General features: G+C 48.2%; 2 protein-coding genes across 4 annotated transcripts; both read left to right on the top strand.

The window, feature by feature from the left end:
- Positions 1–1406: 1406 nt before the first annotated feature.
- LRIT1 (leucine rich repeat, Ig-like and transmembrane domains 1) lies at positions 1407–13898 on the top strand. The gene is made up of 4 exons (XM_066243564.1): positions 1407–1639; positions 5320–5786; positions 8877–9182; positions 10390–13898. Exons 1-4 carry the CDS (start codon positions 1518–1520, stop codon positions 11361–11363), a joined length of 1869 nt encoding a protein of 622 aa, XP_066099661.1. The 5' UTR covers positions 1407–1517; the 3' UTR covers positions 11364–13898.
- A 2627-nt stretch (positions 13899–16525) lies between these two features.
- On the top strand, positions 16526–25964 carry LRIT2 (leucine rich repeat, Ig-like and transmembrane domains 2). Of its 3 annotated transcripts, XM_066243668.1 has the most exons (4): positions 16526–16572; positions 17407–17518; positions 18720–19501; positions 22325–25964. In XM_066243668.1, exons 2-4 carry the CDS (start codon positions 17457–17459, stop codon positions 23080–23082), a joined length of 1602 nt encoding a protein of 533 aa, XP_066099765.1. In that variant the 5' UTR covers positions 16526–16572; positions 17407–17456; the 3' UTR covers positions 23083–25964. The 3 variants fall into 3 exon arrangements, with proteins under 3 accessions (XP_066099765.1, XP_066099766.1, XP_066099764.1); XM_066243669.1 differs by lacking the exons at positions 16526–16572; positions 17407–17518 and adding an exon at positions 18287–18422 and having other exon boundaries at positions 22514–25964; XM_066243667.1 differs by lacking the exons at positions 16526–16572; positions 17407–17518 and adding an exon at positions 18287–18422.
- The last annotated feature ends 1811 nt before the right edge of the window (positions 25965–27775 follow it).

Here is a 27775-nt window from a genome sequence, read left to right as displayed (position 1 = left end):
CAGAAGGCTACCAGGGAGAAGAGAATGCAGCAGGGGCTGGGAACCAACGGTGGAGTTTGGCCCGGTAAGACAGAATGCAAGGCACCCCTAGCAGGAGGAGAGGAAGGCAGAGATGTGGAAATGGGCCAGGCTGGGCTTTGGTTTGGAGGATGAGATAGAGGTGGGAAGCACTGAGAAAATCTTATCGGCTGCACTGGGAGAGAAGAAGGAATGGGAACTAACACTTCCTGGAAGCCAATGTTGTCAAAACAGGCCTGGCTCAGAGCCAGGCACTTCAGGGGTGCACTGGGCCCCAATGTTCTTGCCTTGCTCACATCTCACTGGTCTAGGCCTGCCTAGGCCCCTGGGCACGAGAGACTGAGGAACCTTGTGGAAAAGCAAAGGGATTAGGTAGGGAATGCTGGTCCAGGGGGCAAAGCCTGGAGGCCAAATGTGAAGAATGAATGAGTGGAAGCTGGTGTCTAAAAGATAAGATGAGGTTGGGGCTAGGGGACAATCCATAAAAACTGAAAGTGCCTTTTCCAAAAACACTGAGATCCTGCTGTGGGACCCTTCCCAGTGTGATGACTTTAGGAGGGGGCATCACCGCTGCGCTCCCGTGGAGACCTCCGCCTTCGGCATTGGTGGTAATGGCCGGAAGGCTTAGCTCGGATGGCGGTGTTCTGAGTCTGGTTGTCCACGGGGTGTTTGGGTAGGCTGGGAGGGTCCACGAGACCATGGCAGACCCTTCTGAGTTCTCCAAAGTATCTGAATATCCCCAACTCCTCTATGAACAGGTACTGTAAATGCCAACAAAACTTACTACTGAGAGCTTCCATTTTCACAGGCTGTCGAGGTCCGAAAAACATGGGTTGTTAATTTTTATACACACCCTGAGTAAAGTAACGTTAGCTCCCTTTGACAGAGGAAGACACAGAGGTCAAGAGGAATCTGTGATTTATCAAAAGTCACAGCCTGTAAATGAAAGAGCTGGATTAGAACATAGGTAGCGTTGCCCTGGGGCTTGGGCTCTTTCTAATGCCTTCACTACCTTTTCACTATAAAACAGTATCACAAAATAGAATTTCCAATGGCCCTTACCAGAGGCCAGGGTCTGTCTTTATCTCTTCTAAGCCCAGGTACCCCGCTGGGTCCATACTGTCCACAGTCAGGCTGGCCCAGAGTGGCTTTGCACATGAGCAGCTCAGCCAGATGGTCCAGCAGCTGCTTCCTCCTGGGTGGCTGTCCACCGGCCCCACCTTGCCAAACCCTGGCCTCTCTGGGCCTGCGGCTTTGCTGCAGAAGGGTGTCCCCTACCCCCACTCTCAGGACTGGGTGATTCCAGGAAGCAATAAGCCTCTGAGTGCTCTGACCAGAGCTCCCTTCCCTAATCCCCAGCCTGTCCATGTTTATCTGATGGTTCTGGGTGGGGGTGTGAGGGCTGAGGAGCCAGTGGGCAGCTGCTGGGCTTGCTGGGCAGGCAGGACAGAGGATTCCAGGGACAAGCCCCTGCCTAGGCTACAGAGGAGCCAGGAGCCATGAGGGTGGCATTGGGCATGCTCTGGCTCCTGGCCCTCGGGGGGCTCCCCCAGGCCTGCAGCTCTTGCCCCTCTCAGTGCAGCTGCAGCCTCTACCTCCTGGGCGATGGCAGCAAGGCCAGGTATGGCACCAAGTGTGTGGGTGAGTAGCCCAGCATCACTGCTCTACCAGCTAGGCTGGGTTGGGAAGACAGGGTGCAAGGCTCCTAGAGTGTGACCAGGTGAGGCCTCCGTGTCCTTGGCCCTCGAGGCCCTAGGCTCTCATGGGGCTGGTCTGCACTGAATTACTGTCTAGTCAGCAGGGCATGGCTCTGCCCAGGAGGTACCAGGTACCTTCACACTTGGGGGTGGGGGTGCAGCACAGGTGTGCCCACCCCAGGAAATGCTTCCTGAATCCTCCTGGAGGATCCTGGTGGACAGGAACCTCCTTACGAGCCCAGGAAGTCTCCCCCTTAGCTCTTTTCCTTTCTTTCCTCCCTTCCTTCTTTCCTTCCTCCCTCCCTCCCTCCCTCCCTCCCTCCCTTCCTTCCTTCCTTCCTTCCTCCCTTCCTTCCTCCCTTCCTTCTTTCCTTCCTCCCTCCCTCCCTTTCTCCCTTCCTTCCTTCCTCCCTTCCTTCCTTCCTCCCTTCCTTCTTTCCTTCCTTCCTCCCTTCCTTCCTTCCTCCCTTCCTTCCTTCCTCCCTCCCTCCCTCCCTCCCTTCCTTCTTTCCTTCCTCCCTTCCTTCCTTCCTTCCTTCCTTCCTTCTTTCCTTCCTTCCTCCCTCCCTTCCTTCCTTCCTTCCTTCCTTCCTTCCTTCCTTCCTTCCTCCCTTCCTTCTTCCCTCCCTCCCTTCCTTCCTTCCTTCCTTCCTTCCTTTCTTCCTTCCTTCCTTCCTCCCTTCCTTCTTCCCTCCCTCCCTCCCTCCCTTCCTTCCTTCCTTCCTTCCTTCCTTCCTTCCTCCCTCCCTCCCTTCCTCCCTCCCTCCCTCTCTCTTTCCCTCTCTCTCTCCCTCCCTCCCTCCTCCCTTCTTTTGTTGCCATCCTTCTCCCTCTGTCCCCCCAGCCTCTTCTTCCCCAGGTCTCTCCCCTGCTCTTGCCTCACCTCCCAGCAGTACTCACTCACATCCCAGGTATTCCTTACCATCCCACCCAGGATGGACCACCTGCTTCTCATTCTCTCCCCCTTGGGGTCGCCTCTGGCAAAGCCCTCAGGAGCCTCAGCCTTGGCCCTGTTCCTGGGGCTCTCTGGAAGGCCAGGACTGCCTGCTCCTTAGCAGACAAGCACCCCTCCCTCCTCAGCCTCTCCTTGACTTTCTTTATCTGCTCTGAGCTCTCAGAGCACCTTCACCTTCTCCTCCTCCTACACGGGAGGGTGCTCCCAGGCCGCTGGGGCTTCTGGACCCTTGCCCCTCCCCCCATGGCTCATTCTCTTCCTCTTCAGGTGCCTTTAAACCATCTTCCCTCCGATGCCTTCGGTGTATCCTTTAAGGACCGTCGCATTACCCATCTTGTTCAAGGATTTCAGCCCTGGCTCAGGGCCTGTCCTACCATCTTTCCAACCTTCTGGAATTTCATCCTCCCTTTCTCCCTTGTCTTAGCTGGGCGATGGAGAGCCACTGATAGTTTATGATCAGGGCGGCAATGCTATCAGTGTTGACTGTGTCGATGATCCTGGTGATGGGTGCTGAGCTGACTGGGTATGAGTGGAGGCAGGGAAGAGAGAGGAACCCTGAGAAAGGGTACCCCATGTGGTCTGAAGAACAGGCAGAGCTCCATTTTTGGCCCAAATCTCTGACGCTCCAACTCATTTGGATCATCAGAGGTAAGGATCCTCTCCCAAGGGAAGCCGGGCTGTGCTCTGAGCAGGCCAGGACATAGCCCGTGGCCAAGGACAGTATGACCAGGTGAGGAAGAGCCTCCCCTGACACCCACAGAGAGCACAGGGCTGAGTCATGCACAGCAGTGGCGACCTGGTACTTGAACCAGGGCTCCTGTTCTACTTCCAGAATTACTCTCATCAGTGATGCTGTCATGGGCAGGGACTGGGGGAGGACTTCTGGTAAAGGGTTGAAAATGAAGTCCCAAGGGCAGTCTTCAGGGCCCCTACTGTCAGACAGTGGCCTTCCTTCCTCTGAAGCCACAGCTCTCCTCATCAGTCAACCTGCCTAATGTTTCTGTAGCTGATGTCCACCTGCCCATGTGCGTAGAGGGTCCTCTGAGGGGAAAGAGGCCATGAAAATCTGTAGAGGGCCTGAGGTCCCGAGTGGCCACAAGTATATACTGTGTAATCAGTTGCCTTCCTTAGTCTCATCTCTACCAGGATCTCTCAGAGGCCCCAGCCCGTACGTCTGAGCAGCCTGGGTGACCTGCCCACACTCCACACTCCTGTAACCAGGGGCAGAGCTGTGTTCCTGTGGGTACTGGGGTTCCTGGGGGGCAGTCTGGGCACCTGCATACCTGTGTCACTGTTCTTTATGCTCAGTGTGCACCAGCAGGACTTGGGCGGCTGGCCTGTGTGGGACTCTTCTATTGGTTACTTGGATCCCTCCTTTGACCGTTTTCTCCCACTTCCAAGACCTGTTTTCCCATCAACTCCTTTCTTCCCATCTACATCCAGACCTTTCTCCTTGTAACACCCAAACCTCTGCCATCCTTGAAGGTATCATTGCCTCCAATGCTCCTTCTTCCTTAGCTATGTTGTACTGCATGGGGACAGGGGCTGCGAGGCTGATATTCTTCTGAATCTTCACAGCACGTGCCACTCAGGAGGGGTTCCATGTATATTTCAAGAATATGAGTTGGTGAAAAGTAACTGTGCCTTTTGTGGACACTGTTGGCAAAACAAAACAAATCAAGCCCAGCCAATTTGGAGTATGTGAGAACAACCTCCCTTGACAAAGCAAGACATGGCTCCTCCTCCTCCTCCTCTTCCTCCTCCTCTTCTTCTTCCTCCTCCTCTTCCTCTTCCTCCTCCTCTCCCTCCTCCTCCTCTTCCTCCTCCTCTTCTTCTTCCTCCTCCTCTTCCTCTTCCTCCTCCTCTCCCTCCTCCTCCTCCTGTCCTTCCTCCTCCTCCTCCTCCTCCTCCTCCTCCTTCGTCTATAACGAAGCGCCACCACATAGGAATAACGTTACTCGGTGGGATAAGCAGTTGAAGGAAACCGGCAGTTTGGTGAAGAAACCCGTTCTGGTAGGCCATCAGTCAGTGACGAGTCTGTAGAGGCTATACGGGATAGCTACCTAAGGAGCCCTAAAAAATTTGTGCGTGAGCCCACATCAAACTGCACTGAATAGGTATGAAACTGGGAGAGTTTTCCTTTTATTTGGTGCAGATTTCACATTTCTATCATCTTTTGTTGCTTTCCTGTGACCAGTTAAAAGTGCACCATGACTTTACAGACACACTGTATATAATTTAAGTGAAGAAAAGTTAAAATGATCACAAAACTTGAGGTATAATATACACAATTGAACACTTTTAACTCATTTGCATTGGGATAACACAATGATCTGAGGGTTTATGAATATTGTTCATTCCTAGCGCACTGCAACTGGTAGGGGCTGTAATGCGACATCACAGTTTAAGCTTGAGGTCCTTCAGGCAGTGACAGAGACCAAGGGGGCCTTCTGGGACCCTGTGACAGGCTCTGAAAGCAAGCCACCCCGCCCCGCCCCCAAGAGAAAATAGGATGTCGCTTGCTCCTGTCCACCTCGAGCGCCTACCACAGCCTGGAGCCCGGGGTGTTGCCAGCAGACCTTCCGCAGGAAGGTCGGACCTCCGACCCGACTGGACCCTTGCTCAAATATGCCCCATTTCTGTGACCAGGACGGTGGTGTGCAATGACCCCGACATGACCCTGCCCCCAGCGTCTGTCCCAGCAGACACCTCCAGACTGCGCCTAGAGCGGACAGCCATTCGCAGGGTGCCCGGGGAGGCCTTCCGGCCGCTGGGCCGCCTGGAGCAGCTGTGGCTGCCCTACAACGCCCTCAGCGAGCTCAGCGCCCTGATGCTGCGAGGCCTGCACCGGCTCCGCGAGCTGCGCCTGCCCGGGAACCGCCTGGCCGCCTTCCCCTGGCCGGCGCTCAGGGACACCCCCAAGCTGCGGCTGCTGGACCTGCAGGCCAACCGCCTTTCCGCCGTGCCGCCGGAGGCCGCGCGCTTCCTGGGCAACCTCACCTTCCTCGATCTCTCCAGCAACCAGCTGATGAAGCTCCCTCAGGAACTCCTGGCCACCTGGGCTCACCTGCGGGCCAGGCCCGTCTTTCTGGACCACCACACCAGGCTGGTCCTAGGTAAGAGATGGCATCCTTTTCTTGGAACCACCTGGGGGTCTTGTGCAGGATAGCAAACCTCTCTGAGTTTTGATTCTTTCCCTGGAAGTAGAACTCACCTGTGCTGGGTTAGAGTGAAGATGGAGCGAGAAGCGCTGTGGCAAGGTGAGGAGCTCAAGTGCTGAGCCTGTTGAGGTCCTAGTCCAGCTCTGTCCCCTCCCAGCGGTGTGTCCTCTGAGCCTTGGTTCCCTTTTGAGAAAAGAGAATGATAAAAAGAGCTATCTCAAAAAGGTTAACCTTGCCTGACTGCTGGTGACACAGTGGGAAGAAGGTTGACCTGGGACACTGAGGTCCCAGGTTCCAAACTTCGAGGTCACCGGCTTGTGCACGGGGTCATCAACATGATCCCATGGTCACTGGCTTGAGCCCAACGTTGCTGGCTTGAGCAAGAGGTCATTGGCTCAGCTGGAGCCCCCAGGTCAAGGCACGTATGAGAAGTAATCAATGGACAACTAAAATGCCACAACGACAAGTTGATGCTTCTCATCTCTCTCCCTTCCTCTCTCTCTCATATAATATAATATAATATAATATAATATAATATAATATAATATAATATAATATAATATAATATAATATAATATAATATAATATAATATAATAATATAAAACAAATATAGAGGAGAGGCTCCTGGCTCAGAAGGGGCCCAGCACTGGGGCCTGGGGAATCTTAGAGTGTTTTAGGGCAGCTTCTGCCCTGAAGCCTGAAAGTCTCTCAAGGAGGGACTCTTGGGAGCCTCGCCATCTGGAAGCAGGGCAGAGAACAGTGAGCCCCACTCCAGCTCACTCCTCCCTACAGAACTCACCTGATAAAGTTCATGGTTGAGGGAAGTACTTAATATGGAAAACCACTGTTGTTTATCTGAAAATCAAGTTTAACTGAGTGTCCTTTATATACAATATATAAAGGAACTCTGTTCCAACAACCATGTCAGGTAGCCAGGGTAAGGAGTGTCAACCTAGTGATAACTAGGGACAAAGGACCTAAGTCATGCAGTCAAGAGACAGCCCCCCAAGATTCAGTTTCCCAAAGCAGAATTGAATGGGCTACACCAGCTGACTCCTCTCTTGCTCTGATTCTGTCCTGTTCCGAACAAATCAGTGGCTTAACAGGTGGACCATATACTCTTTCTTGGCCATAGCACCTGCCTGGCTCAGAGGGTGACAGGTGGGGACACAACTCATTCTGGAAAATTAATTTTAATTTTAGTGACACAATTCATACAAGAATATATGTAAACATTTAAAATGTTTCAGAGAAGGCTAAAGACCCTTATGTCCCCTCTTCCAATTCCAGTTTCTTTTCGCATCCTAAAATGTACCCACCCACTATTATGTTTATTTGCATGTTTCCTATCCTCTACAGCGCCTCTTATACACATACGTATACATATAAACGTGCACAGAGAAATTTTATCTATGTATTTTACATACAAATTTATCATATTGCATATATCAACCAGCACCAATTTTTTCACCCAGTTGTGCATCTTGAGATTGTTGTTAGTTACTACAAGTGGATCAACTTCATGTTTTTAAACTAGTGCATAATATTTCATAGTATAGGTACACTACAGTTTATTTAGCTGTTTCCTCTTTAGTGAACCTTTAGGTTGTTTTCATTACTTTGTTAACATGTGTGATGCCACAGAGAATGTTCTGCACACTGCAGCCTAGTATGTGCAGACAAATGTTTCTCTAGGATAGGAACCGGGAGCTGGAATGGCTGGCTCACAGATGTGCACGTTACATATTTTAATATAAATCTGATAGTTTCTAAAGTGGCTGGGCCAATTCTTGTCCCCCACAAGTTGTGTGTGAGATCACCCACGTGTGTGTGCATGCTACAAGTTTATGTGAGTGCCTATGGATGTGTGGATACTGTGCTAGGGGCTGGGGATGCAGTAATGAGCAGTATTAAGGAAAACCTATTTGCTCATGAAGCTAACAATTAAAAGAGTCACAATGTTTAAATTTCAGCAATCTGACAGGTGAATGTTTCATAGTTCTTTAGCTTTGCCTTTTGTATTCATTGGGGACTCTGTGGTGACAGGTGAAAGCTAGGTAGCTCACCACCTGAGCCAGGCAGTGATAAATCTTGGGATTCAGGTGTATCATTACTGCATTTAACCAGTGACATGGTACGTAGTCACCAGCTGGGTGAGGAATGGGGTGGTAGAAGGAGCTGACACCCTCCTGCTTCTGCTCAAAAGTACCTGAGAGTCATGAATATACAGCAGACCTGAATGCAGCCTTTTCAACTCTCATATTCCACCTTTCAAATAAGCCAAAGATATGTATGTCAGTGCACAAGATGCCACTGAGTATTAGATAAATTATATTAAATTTAATGACAGTTTGGGGGGATGAAAAGGACATCACACTAAATGCATTTATTTTGTATCTCAGAGGTGCAAACATATAAGAAGGATTGGGAATGCATGATACCCCTCTGTCTGTTAAAGGCTTTTTGGCAGGGTGGGTGCAGTGACCTGATTTTAGCTCCATAAAGATGGTCAATTTTAAAGTAAAGAGCACAAGGAGATGACATGTGGTTTGGTTTCCTGGTATCCTCTCTCCTCTCCTTTTGAGCCTGTGTCAAAGGCACCATGGCTCAGAACAGCCACCCTCGTTGCTGGGGTATATGCTGAAAGTGTCACTTATATCAGAAGTATAGGGGTCAAGTGGCATTTGTAAGCAGTTTTAAAAATGGGTTTTGGCATATTGAAATTATTGCAGAAATACTAGCCAGTAGCCATAAAGGGTCAGTCTAAAAATGAGGTTAATTTTGTTGGTATGTGGTATGGCCTACCTAGGGCTTAATATGATTTTTCTTTGTTTATGCTATGGCAACCTTGAGAGGGAAGTGGTGTGATCATTCGAGGTGAAGAACCAGGCGTAAGGTTGCATAGCTAGGGAGGCAAGGAGCTGAACTTGGAGGCCAGTAATGCTGACTCTGAGCTCTGGACCTGCCTTGTCCTCCCTGAGGAGGAAGGGGAAGGGGCCTGGGAATCTGAATAGCTAGGTGACTGTGGTTTCTCCTCCCTGCAGGGCTGCAGGACAACCCCTGGGTGTGTGACTGCCAACTCTATGACCTGGTCCATTTCCTGGAAGGCTGGGCCCCAAACCTGGCCTTCATAGAGGCCAGGCTGAGGTGTGCCAGCCCACGCAGCCTGGCCGGAGTGGCCTTCAGCCAGCTGGAACTGAGGAAGTGCCAGAGTCCGGAGCTCCGTCCAGGGGTGACCAGCATCAGGTCTCCTCTGGGCAGTGCAGTACTGCTACGTTGTGGGGCCACTGGGGTCCCTGGGCCCGAGATGAGCTGGAGGAGGGCCAGTGGGTACCCACTCAATGGCACAGGTGGGTGAGCTGCAGTGATTGCCCTGTTGGGATCCCAGAATGGGCAGAGTCAGGTTTGCCAAGGAGTGGGAGGTAGGCTAAGCAGGGCTGTTGATTACCATTCTGTCTGAGTGGGGTTAGGCAAGCTCCACCCAGAGTTAGGGCATGGGGACAGTGGCTTCAATGAGGGCTCTCAGCCTGTCCTATCATATTCTACCAGCCACTCTATCAGGGACTCAGGGCCCACCCTGAGAGGAACAAAATGCTGACTTTTGGTAGAAGGTACTCTTCTAATGTATTTAACATTTATACTAAGTCCCCAGTTGTAAATATTAAGCCAGTATCACTAGGAGTAACTAATGAGCTACCATTTATGGAGCTCTTCATCTGTTAATGACAAATGTATATAATGTCATTGAACTTTAAAGACCAACCTCAATATCCTTCTTATTTTTATATATAAGTAAACTGAGGTTTTGAGAGACTAAATGCTTGGCCTATGTGACCCAGTTCCTACAGGAGGACCTGGGAGTCTAATGCAGTCTAGTCCACTGCACAATGTGTGTTTTCCTTGCCATGTAGACAGAGGTGGTTCCACTCTGGCACTAGGTGGGGGATGGGAGTGGGCTTGCGGGAGCCAGAGCTCAACTGCGTGCAGAAATAGGGCTGAGGAGGAGGAGTTTCTTAGCACCTGACCAGAAAAACTCACGTTCTTCCTAGCCTTTTTGTCTCCTTCAACTAGGTTGGCAAGCATTGCTCTAGAACTATAGTTTTGAAGTCAATTTATAAACAAAAGTATACAAGGAGTTCCCTACATCAAACAGAAAGATGAAGATGCTCTGATTGAATTGACCATGAGGCTGGACAGGGCACTTCCAGATGGGTCTCTGCCTCGTGTCGACCCCAACCCACCTTACCCCCAAAGCCCCTTACTGCCGCCCCTGAGGGGTCAGCTCTGCATAACTCCAGGGCCCTGAAAAACACAGAACATCTCAGATTCAGAAGGCAGATCATTCTTAGGTTCTGACAGCCTGGGTCTCCCCAAACTTAAGCCTTATGATCTTAATCTCGTAGGCTAGTCTAAGAAAAGTTGAATGAGTCCCAGTGTTTTCTTGGAATGACAGGGTCCTTAGTAGAATGTGCACAGTCTAGGGGCAGTGAATTTGGCCCCAGAAGGAAGTGTGGGGTTGATGATCTATTCATTCTCACACATACCTTTTTCCCACAGTGCACCAGGAAGTTTCCAGTGATGGCACCAGCTGGACTCTACTGGGCCTGCCTGCTGTGTCCCATCTTGACTCTGGGGACTATATCTGCCAGGCCAAGAACTTCCTGGGAGCCTCGGAGACTCTTATGTCCCTAGTTGTCACTGAGCCCCAGACTTCCACAGAACGCAGTGGGAGATCCGAGGCACCGTGGGCAAGGACAAACGCGGGGGCAAAAGCTGCTGCATACAACAAGCTGGTGGCTAGGCATGTCCCCCACATCCCTGATCCTGCTGTCCTGGCCACGGGCCCCCCTGTGCCCAACATGCAGGAGGGGCTGATGCTGCAGCACCCCCAGATGGGTGTCCCAGGAGATCGCTCGGACGGGTGGGTGGGACCCCAGGAAGCCCGAATGGTGAGGTCTCTCAAGGTGGTGGGGGACACTTACCAGAGTGTGACCTTGGTTTGGAAGACTTCCCAGGCTGGGAACACAACCACCTTCAGTGTCCTCTACACAGTCTTTGGGCAGCAAGACATGCGGCGGGTGTTGGTGCAGCCCAGGAAGACGAGGGTCACCATCCACGGGCTGGTGCCCAAGACCAAGTATGTGGCATGTGTCTGTGTGCAGGGCCAGGTACCCCGGAAAGAACAGTGTGTCATCTTCTCCACCAATGAGGTGGTGGACGCCGAAGCCACTCAGCGGCTCATCAACGTTGTGGTGATCAGTGTGGCTGCCGTCATTGCCCTGCCCCTCACGCTGCTGGTTTGCTGCGGGGCCCTCCACAGGCGCTGCCGCAAGTGCCGCTCCGGGGGCTCTGCTGAGGCCACGGGTGCTTATGTCAACCTAGAAAGGCTGGGCCACAGTGAGGATGGCTCGGAGGAGCTGTCCCGGAACAGCCTCAGCGAAGCCGACAGGCTCCTCTCAGCTCGTTCCAGCCTGGACTCCCAGCTCTTGGGGGCCAGGGCAGGCAGACAGATCAATGAGTACTTATGCTGAGGACCTGCAATCCCCAGGCACACAGATGCCCGTGCACCTGCTCCACCTCCTGATCCCACACGCTGAGTCTGACACCCAAGTCATGCTCACCCACACTTACCCACTGGGGTACCTGCTTGCTCATCCATGTTCTTACCACAGTGACAACAGCTAACACTTATTAAACACTTACTATGGGCCAGGAAGTGTTCTACATGTGTTATGTGTATTAACTCATTTAATTCTTTTAATAATCTTTTGCAGCACACCACATACTTCTCCCCATTTTCCTAGTGAAGAAACAGGGGTGTTAAGTAACTTGCCTGTATCAGTCAGTTTGTGCTGCATAACAAAATCTCTATGGTATAGAGCAGGGGTAGTCAACCATTTTATACCTACTGCCCACTTTTGTATCTCTGTTAGTAGTAAAATTTTCTAACTGCCCACCGGTTCCACAGTAATGGTGACTTATAAAGTAGGGAAGTAACTTTACTTTATAAAATTTATAAAGCAGAGTTACAGCAAGTTAAAGCATATAATAATTGCTTACCAAGTATTTTGTCGGATTTTCACTAAGTTTGGCAGAATAAATCTTTATAAAACAACTTACTATAGTTAAATCTATCTTTTTATTTATACTTTGGTTGCTCCACTACCGCCCACCATGAAAGCTGGAACGCCCACTAGTGGGCGGTAGGGACCAACCAGGTTGACTACCACTGGTATAGAGCAACAAGCACTTATTTTTACACAACCAACAGGTCCATGTGTTGACTGAGGTGGCTCAGCTCTGTGTGTCTTATTTGGGGCCCAGGATGAGAGTCAGTGCCTACCAAAGTAAGCTCTTTTCATGGAGAGGTCAGAGGAACGAGCAAAAGTATGTGATGCCTCTCAAACACCTGGCTTAGAACTGGTGCTCTGCTATTTCCGGCAACACCATGGCCAAACCCAAGGTTAAAAGGGCTTAGAAGGATGGTTCTCCCCTGCAGGTGATGGTGGGCGGGAACTGTTTCACTGAGCAGTGATCTAATCTACTATATTGCCCACAACTACACAGCCAGGAAGTGGCAGCTCTGGAAGTTGGACCAGGTGATCAGTTCCCGGTTGAGAGCCCTTACTACACTCGTACACTGTGGCTTGATCACATGTATGCTCACTCATAGCCACATACACGGCCTCTTTGTGCAATGGCCACTTCTGTACAGTCACACACATACACACACAGACACAGTACGCCCTCACTATGCACACTCACTGATTATAGTATTTTTCCCCCCACAGTGTGCCATTCTTCCCAGAGATAATAATTTGATTTTCAATAAATTCTAGAGGTTTGGATGATGCCCAAGAGACTGATTCTCATTTACTCCAAGGGACCAGAGAGACCCTCTGTGGTGCATGGCAAAGTATGCCCAGTGCTGTCTAGCACACAGCTCAGGTCTATCCCCAGGGAGCAGTCTTTGTGATTCTTACTGAACCTTGCCTCTGTTCCTGAGGGTGTCTCAAAGTCTTCCCAGTTACTCAATGAGCCATGTACAAGGAGGATTCCGTTCAGTTTGCTTAGAGCCAGGAACCCCCTGGGATGTCTCTGAGTGTAGAGTGGCAACATGTTCTTGCAGAAGGGCCCATGTGCTATCTTGTCTGCAGGACTGAGCTCTATGGAGAAGCATCCAGGGTATTTGGTGCCAAAACATTTAGGTAACAACTGAAATTTTTTGGGACAGCAAGTGATCCAAGGAAACTATTTGGCTAGTGTCACCTAAGAGACTCCATATCGTGTTGAACACTTGCTAGTTATAAGCCAGTGTGATGCAATGATTCCTAAAGTGACTGTGTTCCCTCTTGCATTTTCAAAAGACCTTATAACATATGACCTTGAAATATATTGTCCTGTTTTCTCTCATTTGACCTTCACAATAGCCCAATATAGAGGCTGGGCTACTTGATTTTACAAACTAAAAGCTGAAGCGTAGAGAGAGGAACAATTTATAGAAGGTTATAGTGATAGATTTTCTTGGAAGATCCAAGTCTGTGACAGTCTTCTGGCCGGGCTAAGGGTCCATATTCAGGGTTGATTGCTGCAATGAGATACACAGCAGGTTCACTGCAGAAATGGATTTTGTGTCACTGAAACCTGGGATCAGAACCATGAGAGCAGCACTGCACGTGAGCACAGAGTTTCCATACGTGGGTACTGTTTGCCTATCGCCTGGAATTTGAAAGCAATAACTTGTTAGTATGTTAATATTTATCCACTATTTGTGTGTGTGTGTGTGTGTGTGTGAGAGAGAGAGAGAGAGAGAGAGAGAGAGAGAGAGAGAGAGAGAGGATGCAAACTTTCCAATGATTCATTGAGATCTACCTTGGTGGGCTGGATAATATAACCCCCAATGGTTGGCCTCCTAATACCCATGTCATCATTTTTCCTTTGTGTATTCTGTCTTTAGTTTGCTTGTATAGAGAAAAATGGAGCTGGATTATGCTCATAAAAATTCAAGATCATCGGAAGAAACAAATTTCTGTTGTAAAATAAAATGATGTCTTGTTTATATGTTAGTCTTTCGGCATGAGTCTGGTTAGTGTGAGTCAGGCCCTGAAAGCCTAATGTTACCTTAGAGTATGGGGCAAAGAATTTCTGGTCGCCCAATGCTGAAGACCTACTCACACTTGGTGACCTGATGACATGCTGCCTTTGGAATTCTTATTTGGAAGGTGGCTGGTATCGTGGCCTCTCCATCATGTCCTTCCTGACTGCGACATGGTTGTATTCCTCATTACACGGAGCTACTACTTACCTGTAATTGCATATCGAGTTACTGGGTGTAAAAATGGCAGGCAACAGACATTATATCCTAGGAAGTAGATGCAGGCTATTAAAACTAGACTATCAATTAAGGAAGTCATGAGAAGTGTGTTTCAAGTACTAGAGCTGGACATTTTGGTTTTAACTGTCATATAAGCTAGCAGAAACAAAAATCAATTTACAAGTACTTGAGTGTATTTTATTTGATTACAAGGGAATTTTTAGTCAGGAAAGGTTTCATTTATGTTGTGCTAACAATTCCCAAATTGCAGTGGCTTAACATAGAAAAATTTATTTTTAAGATTTTACTTATTGTTTTTAGAGAGAGGATGGGGGGGTGGAGTGAGAAGAAGTATCAACTCAGAGTTGCTTCACTTTAGTTGTTCATCAATTGCTTGTCATATGTGCCTTGACTGGGCAAGCCCAGGGTTTCAAACTGGTGACCTCAGCATTTCAGGTCAACGCTTTATCCACTGTGCCACCACAAGTCTGGCAAAATTTATTTTTGATCTCACAGAGTCTACATGAGTCAATGGGAAATGTGGATGAAGGGAGGGCTCTGCTTTACTTATTCACTCAGGGACCCAGGCTGAGGAAGATGCCACCACATGGAATGTCAACAGTTGCTGCAACAAGAGAAAAGAGAAGCTGAAGAACCATGTAGGGTTTATGAAACATTATTTCCTCTAACATTTTATTTACCAGAATATTAGTCACACATCCCACCTATTTCATGGGAGTTGGGTATATAGTCTTCTGTGTGTCCATCACAGGCATGCCACAGAGCTTGGGAAACTAAGGGAACATCTCAGACATGACTGGCAGCAGATGGGAGAGTGAGAGAAGAGCACCAGCTTGAGAAAGAGGAAGGGCAGTGTGTCTGCTTTTCGACAGGTTGCCTAATTCCCTATCGGAGCCATCCCAAAGCTCTGCCAATGGATTAGATAAGAAACTCTGATTACTATACTATTAAGACAAGCCAGTTGATCATGGCATATGACCTTTTTAATATACTGCTGGATTCGGTTTGTTAGTATTTTGCTGAGGATTTTAGCATCTATGTTCATCAGGGATATTGGCCTATAATTTTCTTTCTTTGTAGTGCTTTTATCTGGTTTTGGAATTAGGATAATGCTGGCCTCATAAAGTGAGCTTGGGAGTCTTCCCTCCAAAAGGAACCCTCGTGCACTGTCGGTGGGAAAGCAAATTGGTACAGCTAAGTGGAAAACAGTATGGATTTTTCTTATGACCTAGCAGTTCTTCTGTGAATATACCCAAAGAAAACCAAAACACTAATTTGAAAGAATATATATGCACCCCTATGTTCATTGCAGTGTTATTTACAATAGCCAAGATCTGGAAGCAACCCAAGTGCCATCAGTAGATGAATAGATAAAAATGCTGTGGTACATTTACACAGTGAAACACTACTCAGCTGTAAAAAAATAAAGGAAATCTTACCTTTTGCAACAGCATGGATGGACCTGGAGATTATTGTGCTAAGTGAAATAAATCAGTCAGAGAAAGACAAGTACTGTATGATTTCACTTATATATGGAATCTCATGAATTAAATAGAAAAACAAACAAACAAAAAGACAAGTCAGGGAGCTGCCACCCGGAAGCTATTTATACCTAATTACTTCATAAACACAGAGTAAGTTCTCTCCTATGACTGTCTCTGCCACTCCAAGAGCCCAATTCCTAAAAGTGTCCTGCAGGAAGAGAGATGCGGTGGAATATACTCAGACCCCTTCCCTTTGTTGTTAAATCTCTTGAGTTTAGGGACACAGCTTAACCACTAGTTATTTAAGAAAAATGATATAACCCAAGCAATTTTAATTGTCCTAGTCTCGCCCTGGCCGGTTGGCTCAGTGGTAGAGCGTCAGCCTGGCGTGTGGGGGACCCGGGTTCGATTCCCGGCCAGAGCACATAGGAGAAGCGCCCATTTGCTTCTCCACCCCCCACTCCTTCCTCTCTGTTTCTCTCTTCTCCTCCCGCAGCCGAGGCTCCACTGGAGCAATGATGTCCCGGGCGCTGGGGATGGCTCCTCGGCCTCTGCCCCAGGCGCTAGAGTGGCTCTGGTCGCAGTAGAGCGACACCCCGAGGGGCAGAGCATCGCCCCCTGGTGGGCAGAGCAGCGCCCCTGGTGGGCGTGCCGGGTGGATCCCGGTCGGACGCATGCGGGAGTCTGTCTGACTGTCTCTCCCCGTTTCCAGCTTCAGAAAAATACAAAAAAAAAAAAAAAAAAAAAAGTCCTAGTCTCCTGCCTTAACTGACAGCACAGCTGCTCTCCGTGCCCACATGCCACACAAGGAACCCAGAGGATGAGAGGGTCCGGAGAGGAGAAGGAGCAGAGTGGGGGTGCTGTGTGTTTCCAGGACGACCCGCCGATGGGCGTTCCCAAGCTTTCATCAGACACTGGCAGGTTGGGTTGGGCTAGACTCATTTGAAAAAGCTAATATGGGATGTATGGAGAAGATATTGTGCGGGGTGGAGTGTCTTTTAGGTCCTTATAATTTGGGGTGTGAACAGAATTCACTAATGGTTTGTGATACCCATGGATTAGAACCCATTTTTTTCATAAAGCAAACCTGGAAAAATCTTGGCCAACTGGGCAGGGGACTCCAGAATAAGAATCACCCATCAGTGTTGCACCCATCAGGCCGAACTGGCTGAGCCTTTGTGCCCTCACCACCTCAGTCCCTGCGTGTGGGCTGCATTAGGAAGGGGATGGCCTAATGCAGACAGTCCTTACAGGTCAGCATCGACTTGTTCCTTGACAGGGGTCTAGGGAGAAGATCTCCATGTCTACCACAAGCTGTGCGCCCCGAGCATTCTCCTTGTTTTGATTTTTATCTTGAAAAGAACTGCAGAGATCTAGGCAGACTGTGGAGTTAGACTGTCTGAAAACTCCAACAAATATATCTGGCTTGTCTGGAAAGCCTGAAGTTTAATCAGCTTAGATGTGACCCACTTCTCCTCTCACTGGGTAGCTACTAAGAGGCTTTTCTTCCCTGAGGCCTTTTGCAGGGAATAATGTGTGTCATGAGTCTCAGGCAAACCCATGGAATTTCAATATTGATCAGGAAGTACCCCAAATAATAAGGAAGTAGACTTTGTTGCTCTTCAAGAGTCTGTTGGTGTGGGAAGTGAATTAAAATTTATTGAACACTTACTGTATGTTAGGTATTTTGTTTTACATAATCTCAAAATTACCTAAAAGCACAATGAAGTCTGTATTAATGTCCTCACTTTGCAGAGGAGAGTTTGATGCTCATAGAAGAGAAATGACCTTCTAAAGATGTCAAGATGAGGGAGCACAAACGAGAGAGAAGACTCATGGAACAGGGATTAAAACAGTTTTGCTCCTGGTAAGTGCGAAACTTTGAACAGATGACCAATAACAATTTGTTGACTGAATGATGAGTAGCAGAGCAAGTGTCCAAAAATCACATACATGTCACTTTAAAAAGTAGGCCTTTCTTTTTTTATCATGGGAAATAAACAGCATTCAGGAAAAGCTGTGAAATCCAAGAATAAAAAAGTGCTTGCTTAATCAGAAAACACAGTCTCGTGGTTTACCTTCTGCACCGTAATGCTTCTCTGACCCCATCGTCTAAGTGGCAGAGGCAGCTGTCTTCATGCAGTAGAGGCATGACTGTGCCACATGAGGGGTTGGGGAGAGAACCATTCAGAGAGGCGTGGTCACAGGATGAATCATCACTCATCATCTGCACTCACTCTTAGAGCATGGTGGGAAATTCTAGGTTTCAGGAGCCAGTTGTGGTTGATGAAGTATTAGATGAGTTTCAACCAAGTCACCTGAACCACATCACCCAGAATAGCATTACTGCTGGTGTCTCAGACCTTTTAGCAAGAAATGGAGGGAAGACAGTATCAGAACCGAATTAGACACCAGGCTTAGCGTTTGCTTTCTGAACTCCGGAACGAGAAAGAGGGTGACTTTTCTGACCTTAGTTGAGAGACATGGCTCCCTCACCATGGGCTCTTACTGAGCTTGTGATCTGGGCCACAACAGCCTCAGAGTGTCCAGGGCCTTCTGCGCTGACTTAACATCACCGTGGATTACCAATAATAAGATTTGTCACTCAGAAGCTGGGACTATCCTATTCAAAATTCCCAAAGGAGTTTCTCACAGAGGACTATGGCTTCAGTTTCTCACTATTTCCTGCTATTTCTGGTCTTTCTGGCTTCACCTGCAGCTCATCCATCCTGCCTGCCAGGATGCACTTGCTCAGAGGAGACTTTTGGCAGGTGCGCTGTACTGGCAAGGTGCCAGAGGGATGTAGGGATGGGCTTTCTTTGGGGATGATTTGGAGGGAGTAGGCCTAGAATGTGCAGGAAATCAGCAATCTCTCTATGAGACTCATTCTAGCTGGTACTAAACTTTGGTGAACTGTAAACTTTTACCAAAACAAGTCTAACTCTTTTATTTCAAGGGAATAATATTTTTCTTCTAATTCATAAGTCTAATGCCAGTATAAGCCTGATGCCACCCCACTTCCCAGTTTCCTGGTATGCATTGTAAAGTCTTTCTGGTGTCCTCTACAGGACTCTGCAGTGCATGTCTGTCTCTTTGGGAAAGATCTCAGGGAACCTTCCTGAAGAGTTCAAGCAAGTGAGAATTGAACATTCCTCCTTATCTGAACTTCCCCGAGAGTCTTTCGTCAACATGAGCACCTTAGAATACCTATGGCTCAATTTTGACAATGTCACTGTGATCCACCCAGGAGCCCTGGTGCCCCTGTCGGAACTGAAGGAGCTGAGGCTGGAGGGGAACAAGCTCCATTCAGTGCCATGGATGGCGTTCCGCGCCACCCCTCTCCTGAGGGTCTTGGATCTCAAACACAACAAGATCGATGTACTCCCTGAGCTGGCTCTTCAGTTCTTGGTTAATCTGACCTACCTTGACCTATCTTTCAATAGGCTTACAGTTGTATCCAAGACTGTCTTTTTGAACTGGCCGGCCTACCAGAAACGCCAGCAGCCTGGCCCTGGGCCCAGGATGCTCTCTAGCCTAGTGCTGTCACTGCACAGCAACCCCTGGCTGTGTGACTGCCGCCTGCAGGGACTGGTCCAGTTTGTAAAGTCCATCGGCCTCCCAGCTATCCTGGTGAACCCCTACCTGGTGTGCCGAGGCCCTCTCTCCAAGGCGGGCCAGTTTTTTCATGAGACTGAACTCAGTGCTTGCGTGAGGCCTCAGATCTCAACCCCCAATGCCAATGTCACTATCAAGGTGGGACAGAACGTAACCCTGCAATGCCTGGCACAGGGTAGCCCTTCACCAACCATTACATGGGCATATGCCCTGAGCATGTGGAGGGAATTCGATGGTAAGCCATACGCACCTTCTTAATGTGTCTTGGACAACAGGAAGTCTATAGCAACTCTAATGTCAACAGAGAGGTCCTAAACTGGGTGTAGGTAAGACTGGGATAGGCCTGACTATACACACCACAACAAGGTAGTGTTCCACTATCTGCATTTTTTTAAATGGTTGCATACAGATTTCTATTTTATATATACGTAAATATATATATTGGAGTTGACTTAACATATTGTATAAATATTAGAGAATTATATGAACAAATATATAAAACACTATATGCTGTGTATTTTTAAATCATAGAAATTTCTGACTAGGACCAGTGCTAGAGAGATTACCCATTACTTATTTCTTAAACTTGCCTGAGCAGATTCACCTGGGATGCTTGTTTGAAATAAGATTTCCAGGCCCTGGCCGGTTGGCTCAGTAGTAGAGCATCGGCCTGGCGTGCGGAAGTCCCAGGTTCAATTCCTGGCCAGGGCACACAAGAGAGGCACCCATCTGTTTTTCCACCCCTTCCCCTCTCCTTCCTCTCTGTTTCTCTCTTCCCCTCCCGCAGCCAAGGCTCCATTGGAGCAAAAGATGGCCCGGGCACTGGGGATGGCTCCTTGGCCTCTGCCCCAGGCGCTAGAGTGGCTCTGGTGGCAACAGAGCGACGCCCCGATGGGCAGAGCATCACCCCCTGGTGGGCGTGCCAGGTGGATCCCGGTCGGGCACATGCAGGAGTCTGACTGCCTCCCCGCTTCCAGCTTCAGAAAAATAAATAAATAAATAAGATTTCCACTACTAGCCCTGGCCAGTTGGCTCAGTGGTAGAGCGTCGGCCTGGCGTGCAGAAGTCCCGGGTTCGATTCCCGGCCAGGGCATACAGGAGAAGCGCCCATCTGCTTCTCCACCTCTCCCCCTCTCCTTCCTCTCTGTCTCTCTCTTCGCCTCCCGCAGCCAAGGCTCCACTGGAGCAAAGTTTGCCCGGGCGCTGGGGATGGCTCTGTGGCCTCTGCGTCAGGCGTTAGAATGGCTCTGACTGCGGCAGAGCGATGCCCCAAGATGGGCAGAGCATCATCCCCTGGTGGGCATGCTGGGTGGATCTTGGTCGGGCGCATGCGGGAGTCTGTCTGACTGCCTCCCTGATTCCAGCTTCGAAAAAATACCAAAAAAAAAAAAAAAAAAAAAAGATTTCCAGAACCCTGCCCTGGAGATTTGAATTAAGTGAGTCCAGGGGAAGGCCTGAGAATATGTATTTTAATAAGTCTTCCCTCCTCCCCCATCTCTTATCCTCCCCCCACTTTCCAGCTAATTCTTAATATCAGGCAAATCTGAGAAGTCCTAGATACTGACTGAATTTTACACTTCCCACCACTTTGTTGACCAGACTTAGCGATTTGAAGTGGTAATACTAGGGCTCAGGCAGAGGTGAGTCCATGGGCCCCACAACTGGGGTTCCAACCTGCCTCTCATTTCCTGGGACTCTGCGCTTGCTCTGCTTCTATACTTCAGCTAGAATCACCTTTAATGACCCCCTGGGGGTGGAGGCATATCAGGAAGTCAGGATGGCCTCCCAAGGAATATCTTGAAGTTGTTTAGAAGACAACTATTAATAGAAACATCAGAGCAAAGCTTGAAAAACACAGTCAAGTCACCCAGATATTTGTATACATGAGGACAAACCTCTAAATATTTAAAAGTACCGAATTAACTAAAATTTTGACATTTTTCTATTATTTTGATCATATTTTACTGGAGTGAGGTTAAACACCAACAAAAGAAAAAATGTAAGATTTATTATTGTAGCCTCTTTGAGAACAGTGAAATGCATCCAGATGTTACCTTTTGTGGTGCTCTGTAATTATCCCCTTGGTACCATGTTCTATCTATTCTCTCAGTAATAATAACAGCTAACACTTACAGAGCACTTACTATCAACTTTATGGGTGAGTTCTATTATCATTTTTTTTTTTTTTTTTTTTTACAGAGACAGAAAGAGTCAGAGAGAGGGATAGATAGAGACAGACAGGAATAGAGAGAGATGAGAAGCATCAATCATCAGTTTTTCGTTAGTTGTTCATTGATTGCTTTCTCATATGTGCCTTGACCATGGGGCTACAGCAGACTGAGTAACCCCTTGCTCAAGCCAGCAATCTTGGGTCCAAGCTGGTGAACTTTTGCTCAAACCAGATGAGCCCGCACTCAAGCTGGTGACCTTGGGGTCTCGAACCTGGGTCCTCTGCATCCCAGTCCGATGCTCTATCCACTGCACCACCGCCTGGTCAGGCCTTTCTTTCTTTCTTTCTTTCTTTCTTTCTTTCTTTCTTTCTTTCTTTCTTTCTTTCGAGAAAATTGAGGCCAAGAGAATCCAAACAATTTGTTCAAAACCATATACCTAGTAAGGGTTATAACCCAAACATTTGGTTTCAGGGTCTAAATCACTCGACATCTTGGTGGTAAGACAGCACTTTCTGAGGCTCACAACATTGCACCGTCACACAGTTGTGACAGATCACCTGGAAACCATGGTGTTAGCTTCGCTAGGCTCAGGTATTTTGTGGGAGTGGCCAGTGCAGTTGAAAAATTTCACAGACAGAAGAACAAAGTTTTATATCAATTGCTGCCTCTGAACCATACTCATTATGGGCAAATCAATCACCTACTCCAACCCTCAACTTCCCATGTGTAAAAATTGGGCGCTTACCTTACAGGATTGTTTAGAGGCAAACACCTGCTTAATAATGGTAACTGCCACCTCTTAACAACAAAAAGTGGCACTGCTGGACACTCCAGGTGTCTATTTCTCTGAGAGAAATGCACAGCTGTCTTGCTCTCTCTCTACCCAGTGTTGACCTCATCTACCACAGAAGAGGCTGCTCTGTCGGAGCTGGTCATACCTGCTGCCCACTTAATAGACAGGGGCAATTACACCTGTGTGGCTTCCAACTCCATTGGCAGGAGCACCGTTGTCATCGCCCTCCACATCCAGTCTGTCCCGGTCCTGCCTGCATCCCATTCTCTGTCCTTCCACTCAGGGGGCAATGCCTATTTTGACCTGCGAGTCGTCAAGCAGACAGTGCGTGGGATCCTGCTGGAGTGGATGTCGGTGGCCGACGTCTCTGAGGAGAAGTGGTTCACCCTCTATGTTGCGTCAGATGTAGCCCTCAGGAGGGAGGTGGTCCACATTGGCCCCGGAATCAACACATACACTGTGGATGACCTCCTCCCGGGCACCAAATACAAGGCATGTCTCAGCCTGGGGGGCCAGCCGCCACACCAGGGCCAGTGTGTGGTCTTTGTGACGGGCAGAGATCACGGTGGGCTAGATGAGCGGGCGCACCTCCTGCACATCACGGTGGTCCTGTGCGTGGTGCTGCTCGCAGTGCCTGTGGGCGCCTATGTCTGGGCAGTCCAGGCCCCCTGCCGCTGCAGCGAGTGGGGCCTGCTCTGCTGTCCTTGTCATGGAAAAGCCCCCAGGTGTCCCCATGCAGCCCCACAGCACCAGGACGACCCCTACAGAGACCATGTAGCTGTTTGTGAGGATGGCCTGGGACCCAGAGCCACTGAGGAGCACGAGGAGAAAGGACAGGGAGGTAGTGGCTGACAGGCCTGGGCGAGGGCATGGAGAGGTGTGGCCTCCAGCCCTTACGCAGAGCCTCCCTGGCAGCTCAGCTTGGCCTCATCCACTTATTCAAGTATTTATCAAGCACCTACTATGTTCCTGGCACTGAACTTGACACATTTTTATGAAGCTGATGCCAAAGGAGCTTTGTCCTGTCCAACTAATCATTTTATTATATTCAGTGTCTGGAAATTAATAAATGTTACTCTTTCCATGTACATAGCCCTATAACATTGACATGTTTACATGTAACATTCACATGTAACATTTCACATGTGTTATCCTCTTAGAGAAAGATATACTTCTACCCCTTTCCATAGGTGAAGAAACTGAAGCCCAGAGAATTACAATGACTTGCTCAACATCACCTCTTCAGCAGGTGATAAAGGCAGCACTCAAAAGAGGTCTAATTCTACTGGTTCCTCTAAATGTCTGCTTTGCAGTACTCTTGTGTCTCCTATTGTTCAGAAAGTGTTATTCTCCTTCTTAATGGCAAACTCCCAATGAGACCGTGTAAGTCTGATGTTTCAAAAAGCTGTCCTTAGAGTGGAAAGAGCTGGTGGGTGAAGTGCATCTCTGATTGTGGCTGTCTGTGTCCCCATGAGCAGTCCTTAGTGCTCCTGATAGCCTGGTGCCACCAGCACTGAGTAACAGTTCTGGCTTCAACCCCGGGCCCAGGCTCCAGTGAGTGTTGGAAAGCAGTTGCAAGAACCATACCCAGAAGAAAAGAATCTAAAAAAGTCACATGACTCTTTCTTTCTTTTTGCAAAGAGTAAGCTACACAGTCTGGATTCTCACCTTGTTCCATGAAATTGCGAGCTTTAGGTTTCTTTTTTCAGCCCTGTGTCCCTAACTGACATCTCAGTGCTGAGCATGACACATTTCTGTTATACAAACAATGATAGAATCGCTTCCCCTAGTGAATGTTTCCTACGAAATCCCAGAGAGATGCCCATTTCCACTTATCTGGAGTCATGCGCCATGGAGGGGTCCCCACAAAGTACGGAGACAGCTCTCCTTCCCTCTGGGAATCCTGGTTTCTGAAGGCTAGGATTTAAACCCACATCTGTCTCCCCATGGCTTCTCCCCTGCCAACAGGGAAATCTCCTGTGACATTCCACAAATATTTTCTCCCTCTTTCCCACCTTCCTTCTCACCCCTCTAGCCCTTCCTCAAGCATCACACCCCCCACTTAGCCTTCCTTGATTTCACACGTCCAATAAAATGAAATCTTGAATTGAGCAGGATGTGCAGTGTTTTCACTGGTTGCTAGCCCTCTGGGGCAGAAGGCCACCTTTCTTGCTGTAGCTACTGGGCTCATCCACCTCCTGGACTGTGTTGAAAATCAATGTCGGTTGAAACAAATTTAAAAAAATTGAAGCCTGACCTGTGGTGGCGCAGTGGATAAAGCTTCGACCTGGAAATGCTGAGGTCGCCGGTTCGAAACCCTGGGCTTGCCTGGTCAAGGCACATATGGGAGTTGATGCTTCCAGCCCCTCCCCCCCTTCTCTCTCTCTGTCTCTCCTCTCTCTCTCTGTCTCTCCTCCTCTCTAAAATTAAAAAAAAAATTGAAGATTGCTGTCATATTCAGACTAATTTTCCCCTCATTTCTTTAAGTTCTCCTCATTTATTTTCTTCTGAGCATTAGAAGAAAAAAAACACCTTTTATTTATTTATTTTAGAAGTTTAATTTAATGGGGTGACATTGATCAATAAGAATACATAGGTTTCAGCCTTGACTAGCTGGCTCAGCGGATAGAATGCTGGCCAGTGTGTGGACATTCCAGGTTTGATCCCTGGTCAGGGCACACAGAAGTGACCATCTGCTTCTCTCCCCATCCCTCTCCCCCTTCTCTCCCTCTTCCCCTCTTGCAGCCAGTGGCTCAGTTTGTCCGAGTGGGGCCCCAGGCACTGAGGATAGCTTGGTTGATTCAAGCATCAGCCCCAGATGGGGTTGCCAGGTGAATACCAGTTGGGGCGCATGTGGGAGACTGTCTCACTATCTCCCCCACTCGCACTTAAAAAAAATCTTTTTAATGGGATTGTTTCAGTCATACCAAAAAGAGAGTCTCATTTCTCCCCTTCACTCAGCTTCAATAATTTTTTAACATTTTTCAGTCTTATTTCTAGTCCTTGCCCTCAACTTAAAAATAAAAAAACTGTAGTATTTAAAGACATATGAAGCTTCACAGATACCTGCTTTTTAGTTTTATGTATAACAGATAAAAATTTTAAAAAACAATGCCATTATCATACCTAAGAACATATATGTTAAAGTATATGTACCTACATATAGTTATATATGTACAAACAACACATCCATAAATGTATGTAATACAGAATTTGTTCCTGCAAAATTTCCCAGGATAAATTTTGAAGAAAAGTGATCAGAGCAAGGCAAGAACTTGCACTTCTATTGGCCTCTGAGAGTCAGAAGCATGTGGATGAGCTGAGGCGTGTTCAGCTGCTACTGACAACATGGAAATTTAGGGAAGGAACAGGTTTACAGAGGATTTCTGGGAGTCTGGCTCTTTCAGACCCTTAGACTTACCCCTAAAAAATCCTAAAGATGTACATCATTCAGATGGATTAGGCAATATGACAGTAGGAATAAGAGCATAGACTCTGGAACCCACTTTCTTGGGCTTAAATGTTGGCTCTACTTCTTATGTGCTTAGAAACACCAGGCAAGTTACTATAGTGTTTTGTGCCTTAATTCCCTCATCTTTAAAATACAGATAATAATGGTACCTCATAGGGTTGTCTGGATGATTATGTGTTTTTACATGTAAAGCTCTCAGAACAATGCCTGTCACATAATAAGCCCTCAGTAAATGTCATCACAATAAATGTCACTACTTACAGTGTCTGTGTCAGTTTGTATGTCTGTCTGTGTGTTTTGAATGTGACTCAGCATATAAAACTGGGCCATTTGGAACATTAAATCTTATTAGCATCACATATGTGTGTTCACCCATAAATATATATGCAATGACATGATATTTATGTTAATGTTCTTCACATGTTCTATCTAATTAATGTGTAAAGATGCTATAGCTTTAGATTCAGTTGTCATGTTCTTGGCAAGCTTATCTATTCAGAATTTTGACCATGCAATTTTAAGGCAAGTGTCTTTGAATCAGGAGATATTTGTAAGCAGGGTGACTCGCTTTTAGAATGATGCCACTGCTAGTCCCAGGCTCCTGCTATTAGCAATCTGAGGGAATAATTTTGTCCTTTTTCTCTTTTCTTTTCCTGATTTATTAGAGCCTGTATCCCTAACACCCAGAAGAAGGCTTGGCAGAGATGATATACACAGACTCTGTGCTGTTAAAGGAATGGTTGACCAAATTATTGGGAGGACCTTATTCAGCCAGAGAGATGCATTAGCAGGATTTCATAGTGTCATGCAAATGTCCCCTACATCACCAGCCTGTTGCTACAAAATAATGTTACTTTCATTATAGATTACAAATTATAATCACTTAAACCATCACCACCTCATTCTGGAAACTAGCTCCTTCAAAGCACCACCTCTCTCCAAGTTATTTTTTTTATTTATTTTTTTTCTTTTCCATTTTTCTGAAGCTGGAAACAGGGAGAGACAGTCAGACAGACTCCCGCATGCGCCAGACCGGGATCCACCCGGCATGCCCACCAGGGGCGATGCTCTGCCCACCAGGGGGCGATGCTCTGCCCATCCTGGGTGTGGCCATGTTGCTACCAGAGCCACTCTAGCGCCTGGGGCAGAGGCCACAGAGCCATCCCCAGCGCCCGGGCCATCTTTGCTCCAATGGAGCCTTGGCTGCGGGAGGGGAAGAGAGAGACAGAGAGGAAAGCGCGGCGGAGGGATGGAGAAGCAAATGGGCGCTTCTCCTGTGTGCCCTGGCCGGGAATCGAACCCGGGTCCTCCGCACGCTAGGCTGACGCTCTACCGCTGAGCCAACCGGCCAGGGCTCTCCAAGTTATTTTTGTGAATCTCCTAAGGGGCCCTACATTTGTCCACATGCCAGTCTGGCAGCTTTCGTCTTCACATGGCCTCTTTCCTACTCTCCTTGATCGTCCTCCCATGGCCAGGGCCCTTGAGGACTCTCAGGGAAGCCTCACTGTCTGCCAACAGATGCCAACATCCACATTAGGTGGGCCGACCCTCCTAGACCTCTCTCCTCTCTCCCTCAGGTACAAAGGGTGGGTTTCAGGCCTAGCAGCAGATGGGAACATCCTGGAGGTGAGGATGTGTGGAGGGAGGGGTCCTCTCCTCCAGGATGTGGTGCTCTAGTATGTGGGCCGCCAGGCATCCTCAACTGCCCTCTTGTACAACTAAGAATAGCAAATATGTCCTGAGCTTGCGTGGGCAGATACAAAGCTGGTGGCAGCTGCCTTCCATAGATTAGCTTGTCATCCTCCTTGCAAGGATTCTTTGTACCAGGTATTGATGAGTCAAGTGAGGCCCAAAGTCACACTGCAGTGGCAGAACCAGGATTCAGACCCAGGGCTGTTGGACTATACAGCACCGTATTATTTCATATAGTGAGAAAGTCTGAGCTCTGCCACATGCATAGTTCTGCCGATCTGAGTCATACCTGCTGACTGTCCATGGGTCTAAAGCTCCATCTTTAGGGCCCAGGAGGCAGCGAGCCTGCCTAGTCTGTCACCTCTGCCTCTCAGCTCCTTT

Source organism: Saccopteryx bilineata, chromosome 9, assembly GCF_036850765.1.
Source record: "Saccopteryx bilineata isolate mSacBil1 chromosome 9, mSacBil1_pri_phased_curated, whole genome shotgun sequence".
Lineage (NCBI taxonomy): Eukaryota > Metazoa > Chordata > Mammalia > Chiroptera > Emballonuridae > Saccopteryx > Saccopteryx bilineata.
The sequence above is the reverse complement of the archived record's forward strand: the minus strand, read 5'-3'. Positions and strand labels throughout refer to the sequence as shown.

Bases quoted from the DNA above. Each gene is read 5' to 3' on its own strand.
- LRIT2 (XM_066243667.1), top strand. From the start codon at position 18,313: ATGGCTTCAGTTTCTCACTATTTCCTGCTATTTCTGGTCTTTCTGGCT. The intron at 18,423-18,719 runs GTGCGCTGTACT...TGTCCTCTACAG, and splicing joins TCAGAGGAGACTTTTGGCAG to GACTCTGCAGTGCATGTCTG. The intron at 19,502-22,324 runs GTAAGCCATACG...CTCTCTACCCAG, and splicing joins CATGTGGAGGGAATTCGATG to TGTTGACCTCATCTACCACA.
- LRIT1 (XM_066243564.1), top strand. From the start codon at position 1,518: ATGAGGGTGGCATTGGGCATGCTCTGGCTCCTGGCCCTCGGGGGGCTC. The intron at 5,787-8,876 runs GTAAGAGATGGC...TCCTCCCTGCAG, and splicing joins CCACACCAGGCTGGTCCTAG to GGCTGCAGGACAACCCCTGG. The intron at 9,183-10,389 runs GTGGGTGAGCTG...TTTTTCCCACAG, and splicing joins GTACCCACTCAATGGCACAG to TGCACCAGGAAGTTTCCAGT.